The following is a 27,754-nucleotide window of genomic DNA, read 5'->3' as shown; positions in this document are numbered from 1 at the left end:
TGCAACACCTCAATTTGTAATCCACCCAATGATTATAAGAAGATAACATGAAGATAATGAAGATAACATTTGGTTATATATTGCTTTTAGTTTATAGTTTTAAAGAAGCATTTTGGTTTTATTACAACTTTGCCAGTCAGATAATTATTTCTTAATTTTTGCTAATGCTTATATAAGCATGTTATATAAAACAACAGAAAATTAAATTAATACATATTTGTATATGTCTATATATAATTTCGAGGGGAGGGTCATGTAACTTAAGATTTGACAATGATTTTGTTTTTACTGAATTTGAACGATTTTTTTTTCTGTAATAGGTTTATCTGTCACAGGAAGTTTGATTATTTATACAGAATGGGAAACATGACTGTGAAGGAGTTGACTTTTTTGTCCATTATTGAAAATTGATTTTGTTGTTCTGTGTTTGTTTTAGAGGAGTTTTGGAGCATTAGAAAAGTATGACAGGGTTTTAGAAAACTCGTCTCCAGTGAATATCTTATTGATAAATGATCAGAAGAAACTTGAAGTTGGTAGAACAATTAAACTAAGCTATGAGAGGCTTGGTTTATTTGCTTATTTATTTATTTATTTACTTAATTTTCAATAGAATGAGGGATCTGTTTGCCAGATCTTTTCTACAAATAAGATGAGAATGACACAGTATCTTGGTAGGAATTAAAAAAAAAACAAACTTTTAATGAAGATGGCGAAGACTACTGTATGCTTGGGGGAAAATTGAGCTGTTTGAGGATGTAGTGTATAAAAAAGATAAGATTTATTGCAGAACCACTGGAAGACTAGGTATAGTTGGTAACATGTAACAACTACTAAAAGGTCTAACCTTCATGGGAGTGAGAGATCTAGTGAACAACTAGATGTATAATACAGAAAAATATGTTAGAAATAGGATAGATGGTAAATTAGAGTATGCACTAATTGGAGACAGTATGGAAGTAATAAAAAATATGAAAGAAATTATGCTGAAATCTAGTGGGCAGATATTTAGAGTTCAGACAAGGAGGAAATTGGAATTTTTCTTACCTGTAGGCACTTTGTTAGGAACTTAAACGTGGGATGCTGTTAGTTCATTATGTAAACCACTTGAGGTAGACAATACTTTATTTATGGGCGAGGAAAACTTGCAGCAAAGTACATGACTATAAAAATGTTAGATTTTGGATGCCAGCCCCACTTGACTAACTCAGGAATTTTAGATCCTCCTGTTGCCTTCCCTTATGTAATTCAGTAGCTCCCAAAGCACGGACTCCAGACCACCACCATCTGCACCATCTGGCTACTAGATAGAAAGGACAGTGCTCAGGCTCCAGCCCAGACCAACTGAACCACAAATTCTGGTCATGATACCCAGAAGTCTGTGTTACAGCAAGCCCTCCACATGATTTTGATGTGCACTAAAATCTGACCGTCACTAACTAGTGGAGAGAATGCAGAAAATAGTGCTTCACATGGTGCGCTGCACTAAGTAGGCTCTCAGATGTGGTTGGGCCCACAATTACTTCAGAATCAGAGATTCCAGATGGGTGGTGTTGTGTTAACAAATCCCAGGGCCAGAGGAGGCCACATTTTAAGGCAATAATTAATAATTATACTAAATTAGCCCCAATTTGACTCTAGATCCCCACAGCTTGAGTTTTCTTGGGTAACATTCTCCCCACTCTTTTAGGCAGTGATGAAGTGATGAAAGATTTGATCCTGGGTGCCCCAAAGACTTTGTCAACCAGATTTGTATTTGGTGCAGTATTAAGTAAAATTGTAAGCTAATAGTATTTATTTCCTCAATTTATTTTATTTTACTAAATATCTCTTATTTTGTATTTTTCAGTCTTTTTCCCCTTTGTTGCCCAGATCTCTTATGAGATTATAATCTTGGCTATCTTAAGACAAAACCATAACGAAAGGTGTGTGTGAGGAGGCGGGATGCATATTGTATTTCCTGCTTCCTGTGAAGAAAAAGTTCTCTGAAAAGGAATTTGGAGGAAAGAGACTATTTCAGTGAATAGTTTACAAAACAAACTGAGCAGAAGGTGCCTTCCACAGAACATTAGGAGGGTTCAGGCTCATTTATGCAAATGAGGGAGACAGATTTGCTTAGTCTGATTGGTCACCACCACTGATTGGTTGGCAGACCTGAATCTGGTTAGTTCAGATGAGCTCTGTAAGTCCCAAAGTCTCTAAAAGAAATGTGGGGTTTTGGATAACCAGAGTATCTGTGTGACCTCTGGTTCACAAATGGCCATTTGTCTCTACTTAAAATTTAGGCTCAGTTAGCCATGTGGGATTTGTTTTGAAGACCTGGCTTTTTAGAGTTCACGTTTATTCCCATCCCTCAGAGCCAAGTGTGTCAATAACATTTCCAATTCAGGAGGCAGCTGCCGAGGCTAGGGCAGATTGTGAAGAGAGAGTGCAAGTTTGGCTCCAATTCATCGTGCTTAGGCAATGCCTTGCATTGGTAAATTCTTACTAAGCTTTTGAAGATTGTGTAAGATTAAGAGTTAATAAGGTAAAGGAGGTAAGGTTTTACTTGATGCCCTCTACAATTTCCTGAACAATCCATTTTGGTTTAGTAGGGAAATTGCTTAAGGGCTCAATCCAGGAGTCAAGGGCTTTCAGTTTTGATCATACAGATTTCCTGCCAGATTGAAAAAAAGTAATATGGGAGGTTTCTTCATTTTCTTTTTCATTTTGGTATGAACAAATAGGAATAAACTATAAAATATGAGAAATACTCTCTGAGTCTACCTCGTTGATTTAGGGTTTTAGCTTTTGAAATGGCAAAATTGGAAAGGGCATTTTGAGGTAGCTAACATTGAAGAGTTATGACCTGACTTAGACATCAAAATTTTGTTAATCCTTTTTTCTTTCTGGACTCATGAATTAATGAAACATTTAAAGATTGGTTTGGTGCAATACTGTGTCTTTCAGTTTTTCATTGTAGTATATAATTTGAATTTTTCTCAGGGATGAAATGTTGATTTCATTTATAGGTTCTTGGTCAAGGAGAAGAGTGGAGAGGTGGTGATGGAATTAATAGCATTGGAGGGGGCCAAAAAGTGAGATTAATGAAAGAAGTCATGGAACATTACGCCAATCAGGATGATTTGGTTATCTTGTTTACTGAATGGTAAGAGAAATACTTTGTGGATTTTAAAATCTTTGTTAAATTATTTTTGGAAAGAGCCAAAATTTGTATTTGTAGATTATGTATTAAGTTATTTATTAACAAGGAATCGTCATTTTAAATAGTAGATATTTCTGATAATTATAAAACCATGATCTGACATAATACCATGATTTAAGTTGATGAGTTACTATAAACACCAATGAGGAAACATCACAAGGTAATGCTTTTATGAAATTCATCTTTTAATCTTGAGTTAAAAATAAAGGTTATGTCAAACTTTTCTTCTAAGAAGAGCAACTTAAAGGATTCTGGCCAACTAGGAGAAAAAGGATTGCATAGAATTATAAATACAAGTGAGATATACGAAAGCCTGTGTTATTAAGAAGAACCTCTCCAATGTAAATATATTTTAATATAATATTTCACACTTCTGTTTTATTAAAAATATCCACTATCTTTACTGCTATCTTACAGTTACGATTTTTATAATACAGTCAAGTTGCCATAGGTTAATAGTTGTTACAACTTTTCTTTCTTTCTCTGTATCTTCTTTTGCTTTTTAATCTTTATTTTTTGGTTAGTTATTGCTCCTTTCAGTTCTTCCAGAATTTTCCCCTATAAAGTAGCAAAGTCTTTATATCTATTTTTTAAATTTGAGAATACAAAGTCACAAATTATTTACAGATGAAAATAAGAGTAATTTTTATGCAAGTATATAAATAAGAAAGGCATGAATTTTGAAATGAAGTAGATACATAAAGTTCTTGCACCATCAATGCTTAAAAGTTTTGAAAAGATCCAAGATACGTACATTTTTAGAACTTTCCTGCTATTGCCCAGACAAAACCCACTAAATTCTACTTGTAGTTACCTATTCTTGCAAGATGAATTATGGTATGGTAGGTGTTAGCTTGCATGTCAGGAATTTTTCTACAGAATCTACTATATATATATTTTTTACCTTTAGAGAAAGAATAAGGAGGTTGTTATCATAGAACTGTAGATTAAATATTGAGTATGTTTTGGTTTAAAATTACTATGGATTTCAAAGATTCATATTAGTTTGAACTTGGCACATGTACATTTTGATTTTGGCTCCAAGATAGATTCTCCTTGTAAAAGTTACTACATATGAGGCAATAATGATTTTAGGTTCTTAAGCCATCTTTTGGGTTTTGGGAAGAACTTTCCTCTACCCTTGCCCACCCATCTCCACTTCCCACTCTCTCCCAATCTAAGATGTAACCTTTTTGGAGCTGATATAGTGAAGAACTTATTTATTTCTAATGAGAAAAGAGACACCGTGAGATATCTAAAGCCTACTTGAGGTTGGGTTTGTTTATTTAAAGACAGCGAAATTTTAATGAAAGTCTCATGGTCTTTTAGACACTATTAGTATTTGGACTATATCAGAACCAAATAGTCAAAATTTCTGACAATTCCTTCTATGGAAGATCCAACCAGCTGACAACATAGATGCCCAACACAGCAAAATCATTGGCCAAGTAAAGTCACTAGTATTTTCTCCATCATCATGTCCCCTGTCTGTGCTATGGAAGAATGCAGGGGTCATGAGAAAGTTGCCATTAAGGGTAAAGGAGGGGGAACAATTAGTGACACTTAGGAGCTTTTTTCCCCCTTGTATTTTTTTTTTTTAAACAATACCCTTTTAAAAACGCATATACAGAGTGATGGATATAGTTGAAAATTATAGGTACTACGGCTCAGGAGATATGAACTAGGCTATTTGTAAATTATTTGAAACATTATGCCTATTCTGTTATACAATTACTGAACTCCTTACTAAGTTTATCCCTGGTAAAGGGCTGGAATTCAGAATATATTCATTTCAATAAGACAAACACATTCATATTTTTATCTACTATTTTAGGGACAATTCAACTGTAATAATTAGTTTAATGGAAGCAGTGATCCCTGTTACATTTAAAAAACACAGGTTTATGTACTTAAAGGTTTATATAGGCCTTTTTATTTAAAAAACAGATTATTGATATATAATTTATGTAACATGACATAAACATTTTTCAGTGTAAAATTCAATGACTTTTAATAAACATACAGAGGTGCTCAATTGTCACCAATATTCAAATTTAGAACCTTTTCAATACTCCACAATGATCCCTGTGCCATTTAGATAGGATTTTGTGAATGAATTTAGAAACAGTTTTATGAGAGTGTTTACACGAGAATATTTATTCTAAACTTTGGATAAACATTTACAACTAAAGACTGAATCTTTATAGTTATGTTCTGTAGGGTAAGATTTACCACATTTAATTTAGAAACATATAAATATTTGGGAAGGTTTGGGAAAACTGAAGATCTCCATGTGGTAGGGTACTTCAAACTTTTTTTTCAAGTTATTTCATACTATAGTGTGAAAGTATGTGTGTGAGTTTGTATGTCTGTGTTTCTTTTTTTCTTTTTTTTTGCTGTTTTTGGCCGGGGCTGGGTTTCAACCAGCCACCTCCGGCATATGGAGCCAGCGCCCTAGTCCTTTGAGCCACAGGCGCTGCCCATGTCTATGTTTCTTTATAATTAATATGAGTTGTAAAGTTTGATAATTTCCCTTGATTATAGCAACCATCACTAAACATAATGAACTTAGTGACTTCTAATGGATGAAGTGCTTTTGATATAGGTTAATGAAAATTTGGGATACAAATATTATAAATTGGTAGCTGCAGACACTTTGTTGGAGAGAAATGATTCAAAAATGGTTTTATAATATATCTTTGAAAAAAATGAATGATCATTTTGAATTCTTTTTTTCTTTCTTTTTTTTTTTTTTTTTATTGTTCGGGACTCCTTAAGGGCACAAAGAATTAGATTACACTGACTGTGTTTGTTAGGTAAATTCCCTCTTGTAATTGTGTCCTGCCCCGAGAAGTATGCCATATACCCTGACTCCTTTCCCTCTCCCTCCTCTCCTCTCCGGATCCCTCATTTCCCTACCCCCCACCTTGCATTGGATCATCTACTGCTTTCATATTAGAATTGAAAACATTGGATTCTTGCTTCTCTGTTAATTTTTAATTCTATAATAAAATACTTTGTATCACTTTTAGATAAAATCATCTGATAAAAATTTTGACTATTTGTTTTTGTTTTTGAATTAAAAATTTCTTTTAGATTTAAGAAAATTTTTTAGAAGAAAACTAGTTAGAAATACTGTGTAAAGTTGGTGCAGTTAGTATTTGAGTTTGAATTTGGGACAGGGAAGAAATTTATGCTTTCGTTGGCAACACCATATGTAACTCGATTAATTAGACTGCACTTGTGCTCCATTTTGATGGCCCAAGATAAGTGAACACTGGATGTAAATCCATTTATAGGGATAATCTCAGTCACACAAGTTCCTATTGTTCACCAGTAGGCTTTATCACTTTGATTGTGTAATACATGGCTATCTTCTCTTCAGTTATCGTGCTGAATTGTAATTTTTTTGTGTGTTCCACACAATGAATTTGGGAACTATATCTGATTTGCAGGGTGCTGTGCCTGATTCATATATTTCCATGGTGCAAGAAATCAGTAGATATCGGTTAATTGTGAATTGTACTGCAAGAAGAAAAGACCTCAGAAGAAGGAGAATTATGAGGGATGGTTTGAAACTATTTTGAGATTGTTTTTCTTTGTTCATTTGGAAAAATAAGATGCCTTCTAATGAATGGCTGGAAAGCATCCAAACTGTTTAAATATCAAAGTATTAAAATTATTAAAAATTGAACTTTTTAAAGAAAGTATAAATATGATGCTATTGCTTCTGATCATATGTCAGCCAGTGTTTATTTTGGTTTCTCATCGAATGTTATTTTGCTGAAAAAGTTAGATCAGTGGGCAAGTTTTTCACTTTGCAGTCAGGATACATGTATTGAGCATAAAGTGAATTTAACATTCAGGAAAAAGAGATAAAAACAGATACCACTTTCAAGGAATTCTTATTTATATCATATTAATTCTACAAAGGAAAAAGAAACCTGAACAAACCTAATGAGGAAGATGAATACTCATCTTTAATAAAATATGAATATTGTCATCAACTCTTTGAAATCATTTGGTTTTAGAAAATTGTAGACGATTATATTTTATTGGGCCACATTGCTAATTGTGAAAGCATGATTTTTATGATTTTGTTTTACTGTTGAAGAATTACAATTTATTTGTGTTCCTCTAAAGCTGACTGTATCCTATCTTATTTGTATTTGAAGATATAAACATTTTCCATGGCTCCTCCAGGCCTCACGCGTCTTGTGAGAAAAGGGAGCAGCACTGTGTGGCAATTCCACCCTCTTTAAAAGAATTAAAATGAAGGATTTTATTTTTCTGAAAGTTTGTGCCAAAATGGTGGGTACTCATTATATACATGGAAAAATCTGGTAACTCCCTTTCGTTCCCTTCAGAATTTCTGAAATAAATTTAATCATTTCATTGTGATTTTATTATAATTCACTGTGCAAAATCAAAACTGGGTAGATGGACATTTTCAACTGTGTGTGTGTGTGTTGAGGGGTGAGGAATGATTCCATAGTATTTGTTTGTGATGCTAATTATCTCAACAAATACAGACATATTTGAGGTGATGGTATGATGAAAGACAGAATGGTCACGTGTGCTGCTACTTCTGTGCTTTAGTTCATTAGACTTTATTTAAACTTTATACAGTAGTTTATACTAATTTAAATTTTATACTAATAGTTTGGATGATTATTAGTTTTTTGCTAGTTTATCTCAGTGATGATGAAAGAAGTATTGGATTGGGGAAAAATAACAAATAAAATTAGGGAACACTCCTGTTGCTTCCTTTTTGGCTACCTGGGAGCTGGTGCTTCTTGTTGAGACTTGGGGTCATTCATTAATTCATTCATTTATTGTATAAATATTTATTGAGTATCTTCAAAACACAAGAAGCAGATAAATAAAGGATATAGACCTAACATATAAAGGAGGGACATTCAACCTAGTGTAAGATAGATACTCTTAGCATGAAGAGCAGAAAATAAAATATTCAGTGAAAGGGGAGAGGAAGAGCTGTTAAAGTTAAGAGAAGGAAAATGATCTTTTCCAGTTATGCTTCCCCAGGAGGAGTTTATAAGGGAGGTGGCATATGTAAGGGGTCTTGAACCAGAATGGTTTAAACCCATTTGGGAGAAGATGTGCCAAGCAGGGGTGACATCTTGAGTAAAGGCATAGATGACAGATGAAATGATCAGTTTGACTTCAGGGCAGGTTATTCAATGGACTGTTATTAATGTGAGGCTGATTCATTTACACTTCATTCTACAGGCCAGAGCTCAGGAAAGTATGTCCCATATTGCTGCCTGTTTTCACAATGTTTCCTTGAAACATAGTTATGCTCATTCGTTTATATAATGTCTGTAGCTGCTTTTGCACCACCACAGCATATTATAGTCATTCTGACAGAGACCAGATGGCCCTCAAAGCCTAAAATATTTTCTGTAACAGGATGGAGAGTAAATATTTGCTGATTCTTGTTTTAAGCCATAGTTGAGAACCACTGATCCAGTTTAGGGACTGGCGCAGAATGGTTTTTAAGGAGAATTTTTCAAACAGTCTTAATTATAAGAGAGGAGGAGATGAGTAATGCGGAAGCTATAGGGTTTTAGAGCTAATCTAGCTAGCGCTTTCTAGTAGGAGTGGAGAGGATTAGATTGCAAAATGGATTAAATAGATGTAATCAATACGATTAGATTTGAAGAGAGAGGCCATGGAAAGGGAGGAGTCAAAAGATGAATGAATGAAAGGATTTCAGTCAGGGTGACCATGTGGTTGATGGTGCCACAGACACAGGGAACACACAAGGCTGGGTACAGTGGCTCATACCCTGTCATCTCAGCACTTTGAGAGGCTGAGGTGCAAGGAGCACTTGACCAGGAGTTCAAGACCAGCCTGAGCAGTATAGTGAGACCATTGCCTCTATGAAAAAGTAGAAAAATCAGTCAGGTGTAGTGGTGCACATCTATGGTCTCAGGTACTTAGGAGGCTGGTGCAGGATGATTGCTTGAGCTTAGGAGTTAAAGGTTATAGTGAGCTGTGATGACACCACTGCACTCTCAGCCAGGTAGCAGAGCAAGACCCTGTCTCAATAAATAAATAAATAAATAAATAAATAAATAAAACCAAGGATACATAAGGACAAACACTTGTAAAAATCTCACTGACCTGTTGTAGATAGAACACTCCAACAGATCAGTGAGATTGTTTCTGGTGGAAGACTCAATATGATCACATAAGGTAGTATCTTACGCATGAGCAATTTGATTTCCCCCAGCACCATAATTGTTGGAGACTTTAACACTCCTCTGGCAGTGTGGCAGTGTTGGATAGATCCTCAAAAAAGAAGCTAAGCAAAGAAATTTTAGAATTAAACTTAGCCATTCAACATTTGCATCTAATAGACAACTATAGAACATTTCATCCTAACAAAACTGAATACACATTTTTCTCATCAGCCCATGGATCATCCTCCAGAATTGATCACATCTTAGGTCACAAGTCTAACCTCAGCAAATTTAAAGAATAGAAATCATTCCTTGTATTTTCTCAGACCACCAAGGAATAAAAGTTGAACTCAGTAACAACAGGAATCTCCACGTGCATACAGAAACATGGAAACTAAATAACCTCATGCTGAATGATAACTGGGTCATAGACGAGATTAAGAAAGAAATTACCAATTTTTTGGAACAAACCAATAATGAAGAAATGAACTATCAGAACCTCTGGGACACAGCAAAGGCAGTCCTAAGAGGAAAATTTTTAGCATTGCAAGCCTTCCTCAAGAGAGTGGAAAGAGAGGAAGTCAATAACTCAATGGGTCGTCTCAAGCAACTGGAAAAGGAAGAACTTTCCAACCCTAAACCCAGCAGAAGAAAAGAAATAACTAAAATTAGAGCAGAACTTAATGAAATTGAAAACAAAAGAATCATACAACAGATCAACCAATCAAAGAGTTGGTTTTTTGAAAAGGTCAATAAAACAGATAAACTGTTGGCTAACCTAACCAGAAGTAGAAGAGTAAAATACGTAATTTCATCAATCAGAAATGATAAAGGCCAAATAACAATGGACTCCTCAGAAATTCAGCAGATCCTTAATGAATACTACATAAAACTCTGTTCTCAGAAGTATGAAAATCTGAAGGAAATAGATCAATACTTGGAAACATGTCACGCTCCCAGACTTAGCCAGAAAGAAGTGGAAACGTTGAACAAGCCTATAATAAGCTCTGAAATAGCATCAACTATAAGAAATCTCCCCAAAAAGAAAAGCCCAGGACCAGATGACTTCACATCAGAATTCTACCAAACCTTTAAAGAGGAACTAGTACCTATATTACTTAATCTTTTCCAAAACATAGAAAAAGAAGGAGTACTTCCCAATTCATTCTATAAAGCAAATATCACGCTGATACTCAAACCAGGAAAAGACCCAATAAGAAAAGGAAATTATAGACCAATATCTCTCATGAATATTTATGCAAAAATATTCAGTACGATCCTAGCAAACAGAATCCAACAACACATCAAATAAATTATACACCACAACCAAGTGGGTTTCATCTCAGGGTCCCAAGGATTGTTCAATACACATAAATCCATAAATATTATACATCACATAAACAAATTAAAAAACAAAAGACCATATGATTCTCTCAATTGATGCAGAAAAAGATTTTGACAATATCCAGCATCCTTTCTTCATCAGAATGCTCAAGAAAATAGGTATAGAAGGAACATTTCTTAAACTGATAGAGGCCATCTACAGCAAACCCACAGCCAATATCATAGTGAATGGAGTAAAATTGAAATCATTTCCACTCAGATCAGGAACCAGGCAAGGATGCCCACTGTCTCCACTGCTTTTTAACATTGTAATGGAAGTCTTAGTCACTGCAGTCAGGCAAGAGAAGGCAATCAAGGGGATCCAAATAGGACCAGAGGAGATCAAATTGTCACTCTTCGCAGATGATGTGATTATATATCTGGAAAACCCCAGGGAATCAACTACAAAACTCTTAGAAGTGATCAAGGAATATAGTAACGTCTCAGGACACAAAATTAACACTCATAAATCTGTAACCTTTATATACACCAACAATAGTCAAGGGGAAAAAACAATCAAAGATTCTGTTCCCTTTACAATAGTGCCAAAGATGATGAAATATCTGGGAGTATATCTAACTAAGGACGTGAAAGATCTCTATAAAGAGAACTATGAAACTCTGAGAAAAGAAATAGCTGAAGATGTTAACAAATGGAAAAATATACCATGCTCATTTTAACAATCAACATTGTTAAAATGTCTATACTACCTAAAACAATTTACAGATTTAATGCAATCCCTATGAAAGCACCTCTCTCATATTTTAAAGACCTGGAAAAATTAGTACTTTGTTTTATATGGAAACAGAAAAAAAACTCGAATAGCCAAGACATTACTCAGAAATAAAAACAAATCGGGAGGAATCACGCTTCCAGACTTGAGACTATATTATAAATCGATAGTGATCAAAACAGCATGGTACTGGCACAAAAATAAAGAAGTGGATGTATGGAACAGAATTGAAGACCAAGAGTTGAACCTAGACACTTATCATCATTTGATTTTCGATAAGCCTATTAAAAATATAAATTGGGAGAAAGATTCCCTATTCAATAAATGGTGCTGGTTGAATTGGCTGGCAACTTGTAGAAGACTGAAACTGGACCCACACCTTTCTCCTCTAACAAAAATTGACTCTCACTGGTTAAAGGACTTAAACTTAAGACATGAAACTATAAATATTCTTAGAGAGAGTGCCCTTGAGAAAATTGGCCTGGGAGAATACTTCATGAGGAAGACACCCCGGGCAATTGAAACAACATCAAAAATACATTACTGGGATCTGATCAAATGAAAAAGCTTCTGCACTGCCAAGGACACACTAAGTAAAGCTAATAGACAGCCCTCAGAATGGGAGAGGATTTTTGCAAGTTATACTACCGACAAAGGTCTAATAACCAGAATCCACAGAGAACTCAAACTTATTACTAAGCAAAAAACAAGTGATCCCATTTCATTGTGGGCAAGAGAACAGAAGCTTCTCTGAAGAAGACAGGTGCATGGCCTACAGACACATGAAAAAATGCTCATCATCTTTTTTTTTTTTTATTAAATCATAGCTGTGTACATCAATATGATCATGGGGCACCATACACTTGTTTCATAGAATATTTGACACATTTTCATCTCGTTAGTTGACATAGCCCTCCTGGCATTATCCTAGTTACTTTGTCAAGACATTTAATCATCAGAGAAATGCAAAGCAAAACTACTCTGAGATACCATCTAACTCCAGTAAGAGAAGCCCACATCATAAAATCCCAAAACAACAGATGTTGGCGTGGATGTGGAGAAAAGGGAACACTTCTGCACTGCTGGTGGGAATACAAGCTAGTACATTCCTTTTGGAAGGAAGTTTGGAGAACACTCAAGGATCTAAATGTAGACCTGCCATTTGATCCTGCAATTCCTCTTCTAGGTGTATACTAAAAGGACCAAAAATCATTTGGCAATGAAGATATTTGCACCAGATTGTTCATTGCAGCTCAATTCATAATTGCCAAGTCATGGAAGACGCCCAAGTACCCATCAACCCATGAATGGATTAATAAATTGTGGTATATGTATGCCATGGAATATTATGCAGCATTAAAAAAAATGGAGACTTTACCTCCTTTATGTTTACATAGATAGAGCTGGAAAATATTCTTCTTAGCAAAGTATCTCAGGAATGGAAAAAAAAGTATCCAATGTACTCAGTACTACTGTGAAACCAATTTATAATATCTCACACTTGCATATGAAAAATGAAACACAGCTTTAGGCTATGATGAAGGAGGGAAGGGGAGAGGGGGGATGGGGAGGGGGTGGGAGGGATAGTAGGGGATAGTAGGGGGACCACAACTATAGAGCACATTGCAAGTACAAGTTGGTTCTTAATGCTATAATTGGGTAAATGAGATGAAAGCTATGCTGATTAGCATGATGTAAGCACTTCAATTTGTAGAAATAACACACTTAAATGGGCATAAATGTATTTATGATCTATGTACAAAAGACTAATAAAAAAATAAAAGTAGTATCTTACGGTTTTTTTCCAGATGCAGGCATATTTGCCACAGCTAAATATGGAAAGTTTTATTTTATTCTTCATTTTAAGTGGATTGAATTCCTATGAGAATTATTTCTATGACCTTTGTGTGTGTGTGTGTGTGTTTTAGATTGACACTTTGAATTTTTGTAGCCAAAATAATTTTAAGTAGAAAACCTATCCTGTGCTTGGGAAGTTTTATGTATGTTCAAAGAACTTTTCTACAGTGTTTAAACACAGACATAGCAATGCTGCTAGAATGAAATGGGAAAAGTTTTAACAACCTTAGATTTTTATTCAAGTGCTTACTTGAGTTATGTGAAGATAATTTTTGCCTTTGTCTTAAAATAATTGTTTTTTGTTGTAATGCATGCTTATAAAATACTAAATTTTATAGTGGCTACTAGAGGTTGCCTCGGCTTCTCTTTTTAAGCTATTGGTTTATTAATAGTTTGAGCTACTCTAGGTAGGTATTTGTATCTATCAGTAGGGTTTCAAAGATAGAAAACATTCACTCAGTTTCCAAAAGTACATTTATAACATTTTATACATGATGCTACCTGCAAATTCGAAATTTCTGAATCAGTTTGACCTAAGTCTCCACTCATATGATTCTTTGACTAATAAGCTATTTTTCCCCATCTCCAGGCAATGTCTTGGGTTTCTGGGTAACTCACATGGCAGCCTCAGTCTCAGAGGGTTTTATTTGCCTCACTTCTCATAGCCTGATTACCTAAACAACTAGTCTTATTTCCTAATACTCAACATTAAAAAGAAAACTATCAATAACGTGTAGTCTCGAGGAAAACACTGTCCTCCATAGGGTTGAGGAAATCAGTTGTACTTAGGAAAAGTACAGTGTTATATTTCATAAAGTCAGATTAATTCAGTAGTTTTTTAAATAAACACACAGGAAGAAGTTGATTTGAGGTTATAGTCAGAACAATCTTATTGTGATTTACATCTGATATTTTAAAAAAGTAGCATTTATTACACTTCATATTTTTTAAGTCATCCTAATTCTATGAATGAACTATGAGGAATAAAGTATTCAGCAAATTTAATGTAACTTTAGACATTAAATTATAGTGCCAATTTTATGTAATTTTTCAAATTTATTGAATTTTAAAAAGATGCACTTGTCTGAACACATGTTTCTGGCTAAATAGTGATTGAAATGCCAAATGTATATTAATGATATTTTGTAGGTAAACATATTAATAATAATGAAGATAATGGAATGTTACAAATTGAATTGAAATGTTAGGTAGTTATGATGGCAGCTTCTGAAAATGATCATTGTTTGTGTTATTGAGTTATATATTAAGTAACCACATTTCTAACATTTTAGCACTATTGAAGGATGTACATTTTGGGGAAAAGTATCAAAATTATGAAGTTTAGCACTATTGGTAGACTAAATGCTGTATTTTATACTTCCTTGGACTTCATTGTGTAATGTAAACGCTAATAATTTAATATAATTCATATAATTTAAGCTTAAGAAAAATTGGTATACTCTGTAAATAGTTGAGACAGGTACTAATTTTGCATTAGATACCAAGTTCTGACTTTATTGGAGACCTTTTCTTGGTTTGTGTGCCTAAATTGTGATAAGTATATTTTGAATCCCCCTTTTCCCATCATTAAACAGTTTTGATGTCATATTTGCTGGTGGTCCAGAAGAAACCCTAAAAAAGTTCCAGAAGACAAACCACAAAGTGGTGTTTGCAGGAGACGGACTTCTGTGGCCGGACAAAAGATTAGCAGACAAGTATCCCATGGTGCATATTGGGAAACGCTACCTGAATTCAGGAGGTGGGTAAGAAACGCACAGAGAGTTTCATGCAAAATGTAGACATTGATGAAACAACCTTTTAAATATATGTCATCCCCCTAGACAAGAAATAATTATTATCTTATTATTACCGTGGAAAATAGTAGTTTAAAATCAATAGTGAAGTTTATAGTTGACAAAGCATTTTCCCATATTTTATGTCAATTGATGCTGCTAACAACAGTAGACAGTGTGGATGTTACCATTTCTACATTACAAATAAGGAAACTCCTATTCCCCACAGTTAAGCGAGTTCTCCTAAAGACAATCTGTTGTTGAAATAAAAACAACATGGATCCAGGTCTTCTAATTACAGTTCATTGAGAATTTCACGGCGGCAAGACAATAGGTTTATGAAGATTATGCTCGGTTTCCAATCAAGTAGTTCTTAAAAATAGGCAGTGCTTAATTATATATTTTTCTGAGCATTACTGGAGTGAATCAGTGATTTGATTTGAAACTAATCATCGACAAGACTCAGTATTGAGTATCTGGGTATACTTAAAGTGTGGGATTATGCATGCCACCATGGATTAGAGGAAGAAATTATTACATCTCCCAGCCAGAAATAAGGCAGTAAGTGCAGTTGTTAATTAAGGAAAAGGTATTTATTAGTGGGAAAGTGATCATACATTGACATCAAAGGATCATCCTTACGCTCTCTGTAGTCAAAATTATCAGAGACATAGCAGAATATATTCAATACAAGTTTGTGTTATTCTATTAATAATATATTGAGGGTTATTTAAGGGACATGAGTTAGGTTTCTGGGTATAGTTTTTAAAAATGATTTTTGATAGAAAATATAAATCACATAAAATATGTATGACATACTATGAAATCACATAAAATAATGTATTACATACTGTGAAAACAGATAATTCACTTTCATTTATTAAGAACACTTGGGATTTGTAAAAAAATAAGGAAACATACTTTTGAAGAATAGTAGTATAAACTATTGGAAAAGGTCATGTGTTACCACTTGGGATATTTTTCATCCCAGAAGATTGGCCATAGGAATTACAAAATGTCTTATCTTTCAGTGCTCTAGGATTTTTTTATTGGCAAGAATAATGAAAACCAAGCAACCACTTAGTAGTTATTGTCATATTTTCATTTTGTCTTGTTTTCTCTAGTTAGCAATTTTCCCTAGATCTATTTCTTTTAATTCTTTCATTCTTTTTTTTTTTTGTTAAATCATAGCTGTGTACATTAATGCAATCATGGGGCACCATACACTGGTTTTATACACGGTTTGACACATTTTCATCACACTGGTTAACATAGCCTTCCTGGCATTTTCTTAGTTATTGTGTTAAGACATTTACATTCTACATTTACTCAGTTTCACATACACCCTTGTAAGATGCATTGCAGGTGTAATCCCACCAAACCCCTGCCCTCTGCCCACCTCCCTTGCCCCCTTCCCCCTATTCTTAGGTTATAACTGGGTTATAGCTTTCCTGTGAAACCCATAAATTAGTTTCATAGTAGGGCTGAGTACATTGGATACTTTTTCTTTCATTCTTGAGATACTTTACTAAGAAGAATATGTTCCAGCTCCATCCATGTAAACATGAAAGAGGTAAAGTCTCCATCTTTCTTTAAGGCTGCATAATATTCCATGGTGTACATAGACCACAATTTATTAATCCGTCTGTGGATCGATAGGCACCTGGGCTTTTTCCATGACTTAGCAATTATGAGTTGAGCTGCAATAAGCATTCTGGTACAAATATCTTTGTTATGATGTGATTTTTGGTCTTCTGGGTATATGCCTAGTAGAGGAATTATGGGATTGAATAGCAGATCTATTTTTAGATCTCTAAGTGTTCTCCAAACATCTTTCCAAAAGGAATGTATTAATTTGCATTCCCACCAGTAGTGTAGAAGTGTTCCCTTTTCTCCACATCCACGCCAACATCTCTGGTCTTGGGATTTTGTGACATGGGCTAATCTTACTGGAGTTAGATGATATCTCAAAGTAGTTTTGATTTGCATTTCTCTGATGATTAAAGATGATGAGCATTTTTTCATATGTCTGTAGGCCGTGCGTCTGTCTTCTTCAGAGAAGTTTCTCTTCAATTCCCTTGCCCAGCCTGCGATGGGATCACTTGTTCTTTTCTTGCTTATATGTTGAGTTCTCTGTGAATTCTGGTTATTAAACCTTTGTCGGAAACATAACCTGCAAATATCTTCTCCCATTCTGATGGCTGTTTGCTTGCTTTACTTACTGTGCTCTTGGCTGTGCTGAAGCTTTTTAGTTTGATCAGGTCTCAGTAGTGTATTTTTGAAGCTGCTTCAATTGCCTGGGGGAGTCCTCCTCATAAAATACTCGCCCAGACTGATTTATTCAAAGGTTTTCCCTGCACTCTCTTCTAGTATTTTAGTTTCATGTCTTATTTTAAATCTTTAATCCAGTGAGAGTCTATCTTAGTTAATGGTGAAAGGTGTGGAACCAGTTTCAGTCTTCTACAGGTTGCCAGCCTGTTCACCCAGCACCATTTGTTAAATAGGGAATCTTTTTAACAAATGTTAAAAATGTGAATGTTTTTAATTGGCTTGTCAAAGATCAAATAACGGTAAGTAGCTACATTCATCTCTTGGTTCTATATTCTGTTCCAGACATCTACTTCTCTGTTTTTGTGCCAGTACCTTGCCATTTTGATCACTATCGATTTATACTATAGTCTGAGGTATGGTAGCGTGATTCCTCCTGCTTTGTTTTTATTTCTGAGTAATGTCTTGGCTATTCGAGTTTTTTTTCTGATTCCATATAAAAAGAAGTATTATTTCTTCAAGATCTTTAAAGTATGACAGTGGAGCTTTAATAGGGATTGCATTAAAATTGTATATTGCTTTGGGTAGTATGAACATTTTAACAGTATTGATTCTTCCCAGCCATGAGCATGGTATGTTTTTCCATTTGTTAACATTTTCAGCTATTTCTTTTCTTAGAGTTTCATAGTTTTTTTTATAGAGATCTTTCATGTCCTTTGTTAGATAAACTCCCAAATATTTCATCTTCTTTAGCATTACTGTGGATGGAATAGAGTCCTTAACTGTTTTTTCAGCTTGACTGTTGTTGGTATATATAAAGGCTACTGATTTATGAATGTTGATTTTGTAACCTGAGACACTGCTGTATTCCTTCCCAGATCTGTTCCATGGTGGTTGCCACCTGAGTAGATGCCCAGCCTCCTCTGGTTGCCCAGGGAGATGGGGGGTGTGGCCTCAGAATATCTGGGAGTGAGCCCTATTGTTGCTAAAAGACGGCTGCTGCTCGGCGCCTTGGGGCACTGCAGCTCCAGTGTGGTTCTCTCTCAGCCAACCATCATCTCCTCACTCCCGTGCCCCAGAGTTAACACTGACCAGCTGCAGTTTAGGCCCTGTCCACACCCCTCGAGAAATCACCCAAGAATCTGGACTCCTGGGGGACAGGCCTCCAGACCTCAGAGTGCGAGTGGAGGGGAGTGCTGGGAGCTCAGAGTTGCAGGTAGAGAATATATACAGTTTTATACAGTTTTATACAGTTTTATGCCTGGGAGGAGAACGCCATGGCACCCTAGTAGGGGAGGTAGTTCCAGTTTTTAGAGGGTCTCTCCCATTGAGTGTAGTAGGAGGACCTTTGAACTCTGTTCATTTGTTTGTGGGGCACTCTGAGCCGTTCTCATGGGGGAGGGGACTCCCATCCACTTGGTGATGGATTTTGTACCTTTTGTTTGTATCCTTGGGGTCGCAACTCGCCTCAGCAGGGTTGATGTGCATTCTTCAACCTTGTCTCTTGGTGCAGCTCAAATCTACCCGGTTACTAGCTAAATTTCTGTCCTTTAACTCTCCTTCTGGATGGGAGCCTCTGTGGAAAGCTGGCTTCAGCAGCCATCTTGTCTCTGCCTCTTAATTCTTTCATTCTTATGGGAAATTTTTGATCTTGAGGGTAAAAAATTAGGTATCCTTTCAATTCACAGGAGTAACATTGGTCCCTTTTTTAAAGTATTGTATGTCGATGAAACATAGCAGCTTGGCTTAGTTTCCATAATTCAGAGGAGGACTCCAACAGGAAAATAATCCTGTTTGGGTTTGTCATAGACAAACGTTAGTGGTGGATTTAATGCTTATGCTCTAAGGCCAAGGGGAACAATCCAATTTTAGACTGCGTTTTTCCAGGCTATGACACACAAAACCTAGCCAGAAAATGGTTTAGCAGGCACAGTAACAACTTGCCCAAGTAATGGAAACATTCCAAAAATATTCTAGATCTGAAATGTCTTCAGGATGTTTGCAGTCAGTGACAAATCCAACATTCCATTGAATGAATTAATGTCTTTGGCACTGACAGGAAAACCACTGTAGTAGAGATTGTTTTCTTTCAGAAACAGTGAGTCCTCTGCAGAGAATCCAAAGAAGAGATTTTTTTTTAGAAGGTCAGAGAGAAAATTCTTATATATTATTCTCTCTGTTCTTTTCCCAGTAACATTTTTGGCTTAGGAGCCTTGGAAAACATTAGTTCTCCCTCTTGTGTCAATTAATTTGGTGACATATTTATTTAAAGAGAGCACTTGATTATTTCCTGTTTTTACAGTGGATAGTAATTACTTTTTTGCAGTTTGTATATTAATATAAAACAAGGAACACTTAATAACTTTTTTTTTTTTAATGTTGAGCTGTGAAATAACAACCTAAGGATTAAGCCTCATGACTTTGCAGCTCTGCAGCTGGTCAATGGGGTTAACATAGGCATGAATTTCAGTCTTTGGATGCTGAGTTTTCTATTCTGTCTATATCCTGTTGCAGGATTTATTGGTTATGCTCCATACATCAATCGTATAGTTCAACAATGGAATCTCCAGGATAATGATGATGATCAGCTCTTTTACACTAAAATTTATATTGATCCAGTGAAAAGGGTATGTAGCAATCTACATTTTACTTTTTTATTTTTTGTTGCTTTGTTATGGTATTGATGTGGAATGGTCAGAAACAATGGATTTCATTGTGGTGTCGTCACAAACAAGTCTAGTGTGGCAGCTGTAAAACTGAATTTCAAAATCTTGTGAATAATATATTTTAAATAGTATGAGTCAGTGAAATAAACAATAAGTAAGTGAGATTGGTTTTTCTCACCTGGCTGGATGTAAGCTCTAGCTTATTGTGTCTTTATAGCTTCTTTTTGGTGGCCAGACTTGGGTGGATCTAGCAAAAGGATAGGAGGAAAGGTACAAGATCCTGCTCTTTCTCCAGAGCTATGTTGAAACACATATTGAAATAACTGCTTGCTAAAATGAAGTGGCAGCTCTCACACTAATGTTATGGTCCCACTTCCACGGCATGTTCAACTTCCAAATCTGCCTTATAGTAACAGAATGAGTTATATCAAAACCTTTGACTTTGGAGATTGAAAGAAATGATAATGAGATCATTATTCTGTCAATTTTTTGAACAGATAGCTGTCCTTTCTTGGATCCTAGGTAGGTGAGGGCATACTCTGTAGCCACAGTTTACCAACAGAAAAACTGAAGCCACACAGTTATTCAATGACACGGTAGTAATTGAACCCTGAGTTTTCCGGAACTGAATTTTCCTTCTGTTTCATGAGATGTTGGCATTGAATTCATGTATTTACTTGGTTATAGAGGGACGGAGGGAGAGGAGTGGGGCTTTGATGTGTGCCACATCTTATGGGGGCAAGACATGATCGCAAGAGGGACTTTACCTAACAAATGCAATCAGTGTAACCTGGCTTTTTGTACCCTCAACGAATCCCCAACAATAAAAAAACAATAAAAAGAAAATTATGCAAATATATAGGAAACATAAAAAAAGAATACTTTCTTTGGATATTTGAAAAGGCATATGAATAAGTTCACTCAAAAGACAGTTTGTAAATTTAAACTTGCCTGTGACACTACTGAGGACTGGGACTTCCCTGTGATTTGAAGCCTAGAGATCAGAGATGCTGGGGAGACATTGAGGTTAAAAACCCTTGTATGTGTCCAAGTGTTTGGTGGCCTGTGGGTATGGTTGGTCAAGTAAATTCCCTTAGTAAAATCCTATGGGACTATCTAGCCAATTTGTGGATTTAGAATATTTGAGAATTTGGAGCTTGAGGATTTAAAGAAATAAAATAAAATCCCAAAGAGCTTAGACCCTGATGATCCATGAGACTATGATAAAGACACAACTTTATGCCTTTTATTGGTAGCAATACTGGTATTGTCACAAACAGAGCAACTCAGAATAGCAGTGGCTTAATAAATAGATATTTAAAAACATTTTTTCCTCTTTAAAAAATTAAAAAAAATTAAGAGGTAGGGAGCACAAGGCTGTTACGGCAGCTTTATGGCATCCAGAGGAATAGCTCTTTGTTTTTCTACCCTTCATCCATAACTCTTTGTTTCGATATAACATCCTTGTCCAAAGTAGCAACTTGAGTTCCAGACATTGCATTCAGATTTCGGCAGCTAAAAGGCAGAATAGTAAAAAGATAGGCCATCTAGTTTGCATCTACTCTCTTTTAGTGACCTGCCTAGATGTCTCACAGAGTACTTTCTTTGACCAAAACATATTTATGTGGCCACACCTAATATATCAAAGGAATTTTGTTTTTTAGTATAAGCACAGGTGTCCTACTGAAAATCTGTGATCTGGGGGGATGGATGGATGTTGGGAACACTAAGTAGTCTACTATAGGCCCTAGAGAGAACATTTTTGAAATTGAATTAAGTGAAACTTTGGACTAAAGTAAAACCAAAGTTTTCTGATTTGAAAATATTTTTATTATATTTCCCTAATATAAGTTAATATTTCACAAATTTGCTGTATGTAATAAATATAGTTATAAAATTTCTTAAATTATGTATTTGTTAGTGCTGTCATTAGGAAACATGATTTTCTTTAAGTGCACTTTACAGTGAGTTGCAACTATTAGTTGTTTCTGTGTTATTCCTAAGTATTTCAGTCACCTACATATGTTCATTAGACACTTAACACAAGAATTTTATACTTTAAATCTCCCCCAAACTATATTAGCATGATTGTGGTGTTTGCTGTTTTTGTCATTATTTTCAATATTATTTCTATTCTTTATTTTTTAGGAAGCTATTAACATCACATTGGATCACAAATGCAAAATTTTCCAGATCTTAAATGGAGCCATAGGTATGGTTCCTAAATACCAGATCATTTATGCATACAAATGAACACTTGTATTTTCAACTTTCTTTCTTTTATTATGTTAATGGCTGCTGGGATTAAGATTTACAGTGTAGATATTGCATCATTTAAAAAATGTTGGATTTGGGCAGTGCCTGTGACTCAGAGAGTAGGGCACTGGCCCCATATACCAAGGGTGGTGGTGGGTTTGAACCAGGCCCTGGCCAAACTGCAACAAAAAAATAGCCAGGCGTTGTGGTGGGCACCTGTAGTCCAAGCTACTCAGGAGGCTGAGGCAAGAGAATCACCTAAGCTCAGGAGTTGGAGGTTGCTGTGAGCTGTGTGAGGCCACAGCACTCTACTGAGGGCAATAAGGTGAGACTCTGTCTCTTAAAAAAAAAAAAAAAAAATGTTGGCTTGAGCTTAGCTTGATATAGTTCAGTACATTAAGTTAAAATTATTTCCTAAGACTGCTGTGAAAAAAATCTTCTGGCCCTTAAAATTAATTAACTTAAAATTCAGTGTCTCACCATCTGGGGGTTTATTGTAGTGGTGGGCTCACTGAAGTCTCAAACTCCTGGCTCAAGCAGTCTTCCCGCCTCAGCTTCCCAAATAGCTAAGGCTATAGGCATGTGCTACTGTGCCTGCCTGATTTTTTTTTTTTAATTTTTTTTTTTTTGTGTGTGTAAAGACACAGTCTCACTATTTTGTCCAGGCTGGTCTCAAACTCCTAGACTCAAGGCATCCATGCACTTCAGCCTCCAAGAGTGGTGGCATCAGCCACCATGCGCAGTCCATCTGGGGGCTTTAGATATACTTACAAATAAATTATACTTTATTATTAAATATTTTCAGTATAAATTCTTTGTATTGTGAATTACCTAGGAATGTTAGAGTAGGGTCTTTGACTTAGTTGAAAGGTGACTGGAGACAGTAATCCAGGCAGCTGTGGAAGAGTGTGTGTGTGTGTGTGTGTGTGTGTGAGAGAGAGAGAGAGAGTCTGTACTCCTGTGCATTTGCATGTGTTCAGATGCACGTGTGCTTTTGAAAATACACTACTATATTAAAATTAATCAATATATATAATCAAAATACCTTGAGTCATTAGTGCATTACTTTAAAAATAAAAAATACATTGTAATTCTTCAATTCATATAGTAAAAAGAGTCTCAGAATGGAAAACATTTAGTTTTGAATACTCAAGAAAAGTGAGGAAAAGAACCTGAAAACAAAAACCTCTTTCTGCTCCTCTCTGACTTATATTATTTCTGGATGGTTGCATGCTTGATTTTTAAGAACTAGAAATACTATCAATGATGGTCAAGTGTAGACACCTTGCTTAAGCCAGGTATCTATTCACAATTCAAACATATATTGTTTCTATCATTTCTATCCTCATAATAACTCTGCAAGGCAAGCATGCATGCCATTTACCTATGAATACATCAAAAAAATAATTTAACTCAGCTAGTATCACATTACTATCAAGAACCAGAGGCAGGATTTAAAGATGCTTTTCTTTTACCAGCCTGGTGGGTTAGTACCTGAGTCATTTTTTAGTGCGGGGTTTCAGTGAGGAAGGCACACCTGAGTATGTATCTGTGTCATTGTCATTCAACTGGAGATCTACTGACTTGAAACAGGCAAAGTTTCTAAAAGTATCATACCACATAGAATTTGTATCCATAACATATTTCACAGTAATACCACACAGACACACACACATACACAACAATTACTAAAACCTGTTTTCTCTTTTTAACCCAGATGAAGTTGTTTTAAAATTTGAAAATGGCAAAGCAAGAGTTAAGAATACATTTTATGAAACATTACCAGTGGCAATTAATGGAAATGGACCCACCAAGGTGAGTGACAGTGACTTTTACCTGGCTCCCTCTTTCTTGGAGACAGACTATGGAGAGATACGTGGAACACCATCTTTAAAAAAATATTTAGAAGGCTTTATTTTGGTGCCAACATTTTACATCATCATCTTTTATACAGTACGACATCAAACAAGAAGTTTGCAAACTCAGTGCTCCATCTATCATTGCTGAATATTACTACTGTTACCTTTGAAGGACTCCCCTCGGGAAGCTATGCACCTATGTCAGGGCATAGTACACTCTTCAAAGCATTTTTTGAGCTCTTTTAATGAAATGGCTATTAGAGGTGTCATCATATGAGGTCTGACAATTAAGTTCAAGAACTTGTCCTACTTAAAGTACTTTAAAGAGCAGACTAGGTGCTGGCATCAGTGCGTGATGTTTAGCATGAGGTATATGTAGCAATTTTTCTAGGATAAATTCCCAAACTTAATTGTCATCTGTATTCATGCTAATTGATTACAGTGATTATTTACCTTTTTTCCTGAGTCTCTTATCAGGCCTTTCGCCTATGAATGACAGAAATCACATGTATCTTGTTTACATTTGTTTCCCTGGGGTCCAGCACATGTATAATATACTAGGTTTTCAATAAATCTTGATTGAATTCAAGAATCTATAAACAGTTAATGACCTAGCATTATTCTCTGGAGTGGGAAGGCAGATTTGTTCTTTTCTGGCAAGGCAAAAAATTATCAAATTCAGTAAATTTCCCTAGGAAAATTTGATAAATGAACTCATAACTTTCCCCAGGCAAATTGGCTAAATGGATGTCTTTAGTCTGAAGTCTTTTACCGTGTGTAGTTTCTGTTTTAACTCACTGTGTGTGAAACTGTTAGTGCCAATTGAGCAAGAGCTAGTACAACCCGACTTCTCCCCAAACTGAATAGTGTGCTGTTTCTACTTGGTAATATACAGTAATACTTTAATCAAACCTAAATGTCTTTGAAGAATGAGCTTTGGTCCTGAGATTGAGCTATTGTGGATAAGGCCTGATGTTCAGTAATTTCAATTCCTTTGAAATTTCTATGAGATGTTTACTAGAGCATTAAAGAGTGACTAAAGGACTTATTACAGGGAAAAAAGCACTATTCCTTAATAATTTAGAGGGACCCTATGTGTACTAAGAAATGTTAAGTGTTCTTGTAAAATATACAGTTTGGGCTATCACTGTTTTTTTCATTTTAAGCTATGTGAGGAGCCTATTATCTTTTTCCTGACATCCTATTTAGTTAATTTCTTTCTTTTTTCTTTTCTTTCTTTTTTTTTTTTTTTTTTTGTAGAGACAGAGTCTCACTTTATGGCCCTTGGTAGAGTGCCATGGCATCACACAGCTCACAGCAACCTCCAACTCCTGGGCTTAAGCGATTCTTTGCCTCAGCCTCCCGAGTAGCTGGGACTACAGGCGCCCGCCACAACGCCTGGCTATCTTTTTTCTTTTCTTTTTTTTATTTTTATTTTTTGAGACAAAGTCTCAGTCTTTCACCCTGGGGAGAATGCCATGACATCATAACCCATGGCAGCCTCAAACTGGTGGACTCAAGTGATCCTCTTGCCTCAGCCTCCCTAGTAGCTGGGACTTCAGGTGCCCACCACAATGCCTGGCTAGTATTTTAACAGAGATGGGGTCTCGCTATTGGGCTCCAATTCTTGAACTCACCATTCTCAGCCTCCCATAGTGCTAGGATTATAGGCTTGAGCCACCATATTTGGCCCTAGTTAATTTCTGATTATTCTGTGTGACAATAAAAAACAAAGTACATTTTATTATAAAAATTATTTTAGGTATAAAATAAAAGCTTGACAGAAACGGTACATGTAAGCATTCAATTACTGTAATACTTTATTTCATAGTATTATGTGAAATTTAAGTAGATTCACATGAGCGTATCATGTTACATTCCCCTTGTCCAAGCTGATGGGGAAAGAAAGCAAACTATTGTGAACTTTACTATCATCTTTATAAAGGGTGGAAAGATTTTTTTGTATTAGTCTTATCCTTGGTTTCATGTATTACCTTGTTTAGAGAGGAAGGTTTTGTTAGTAATTTTGAACTGTAATACTGATCTAAATGGTAGCATTTAAGCCAATTTTTTCATTTAAAATTATATATGTAACCTACAAACAGTAAGTGTATTTATAGTCACAAAATATATAAAAAGGAGTTTATTTCTTAGCTACTTTCCCGAAATGTTTTGCTATTGGATAGAATAATTTTAAAATTATAAGTCATTTTAAAAATCACTTAATAGTCCATTACCTACCCATATAGTTTTAATTCATAGCTTCTTTCAGTTTTTATATCTTTTCAGTTTATATCTGAGAGAATTATATTTTTCATTTGTTTTTAATTAAAAATTTTATGTTTCTCAATTAGCATTTTATTTTTTATATTCTAAACAATTCTTTTCATGCTTGTCTAGATAGTAATGTGAAGTAAATCAATTTTTAGATAGATATGATTTCAGGTTTGAACTTTTTCTTCTTGAAGCTTATTAATTTGTAGTAATATAAAATGCTTACTTTAATGCCCAACCTTTTAAAAAAATACATGAATTAGATAATATATATCTTAAGGCAATCGTTATGAAATTAGTGATATTTTTATACAAAAGGAAATTAAGCATGAGATGATCAGATTACCTGATATATATATGAAAACAAGTCATTTCTGAAGCTAATTTGATTTGCGTTAAAAATAGGGGCTTTAATTTTGTGTATCAAAGCCACAGGGCTTGGGTGGGTCACTGTGACCTTGATTAATTGGATAAATTTGGAAAAGAAAGAAAGAAGGAAAGGATTTGGTTAGACAAGTTTCTCTGCCAATGAAAATGACATCATACTTGAAGACATTTTGATATTATGAAAGAATAATCAGGAAAATACTACTGCTTATTAGCCTGGGAGTGCCTTGAGTGACGCAACTACGTAAATAGTCTTCTATACTTTCCACAAGTGCCAGCAGAAATATCTGCAGTTTTTATGCAGAAAACAGATGTAAATAGGGGGTGGCAGTGACGAATGACTTCTGCCTGTGTAGTGAGAGAGCCAAAAGAGAGAAGTTTCCAGTCAAAAGTGAAATAACTCGGAAAGAGAAAGTCAAATACCATATACTCTCAGTTGTAAGTGGAGGCTAAGTAATGTGTATACATGGACAAAGACAGGGCACTAATAGACACTGGAGAAGGACGGGTAGGAGCGTGGGAGGGGGCTGAGGGATGAGCAATGACTTCAGGGGCACGAGATAACACTGTTTGGGTGGTGGTTACACTAAAAGCCCAGACTTTACCACAGTGCAACATGTTCATGTACCAAAACTACACTAGTGCCCCCCAAATTTATACCAATTAAAAGAAAGGTAATATTTCCAAAAATCTTAATTATCTTTGAAACAAGTTGACATAAAAAGCAGAAAGGAGAAAAGTTACAAAATAGTTTTAATTCTGAAAACTAAAAGTTATGCCTTTTTATGGGGTCCTCAAACTTTTTAAACAGGAGGCTAGTTCACTGTCCTCAGACCGCTGGAGGGCCAGACTATAGTTAAAAAAACAAAA

The 27,754-nt window shown here is 35.3% G+C and overlaps 1 protein-coding gene across 2 annotated transcripts in view; it reads left to right on the top strand.

The window, feature by feature from the left end:
* PLOD2 (procollagen-lysine,2-oxoglutarate 5-dioxygenase 2) overlaps positions 1–27,754 on the top strand; it is a 105,824-nt gene that overhangs the window by 47,363 nt on the left and 30,707 nt on the right. For both annotated transcript variants that reach the window (XM_053599891.1, XM_053599890.1), the window contains exons 3-7: positions 3,009–3,145; positions 14,977–15,140; positions 19,957–20,069; positions 22,257–22,320; positions 24,082–24,179. In XM_053599891.1, coding sequence (XP_053455866.1) covers positions 3,009–3,145; positions 14,977–15,140; positions 19,957–20,069; positions 22,257–22,320; positions 24,082–24,179 — 576 coding nt within the window. The remainder of the gene's footprint in view (positions 1–3,008; positions 3,146–14,976; positions 15,141–19,956; positions 20,070–22,256; positions 22,321–24,081; positions 24,180–27,754) is intronic.

This window comes from Nycticebus coucang, chromosome 8, assembly GCF_027406575.1.
Source record: "Nycticebus coucang isolate mNycCou1 chromosome 8, mNycCou1.pri, whole genome shotgun sequence".
Taxonomy (NCBI): Eukaryota; Metazoa; Chordata; class Mammalia; order Primates; family Lorisidae; genus Nycticebus; species Nycticebus coucang.
Note: the sequence above shows the minus strand (reverse complement) of the source record. Positions and strands in the feature narration are given on the sequence as shown.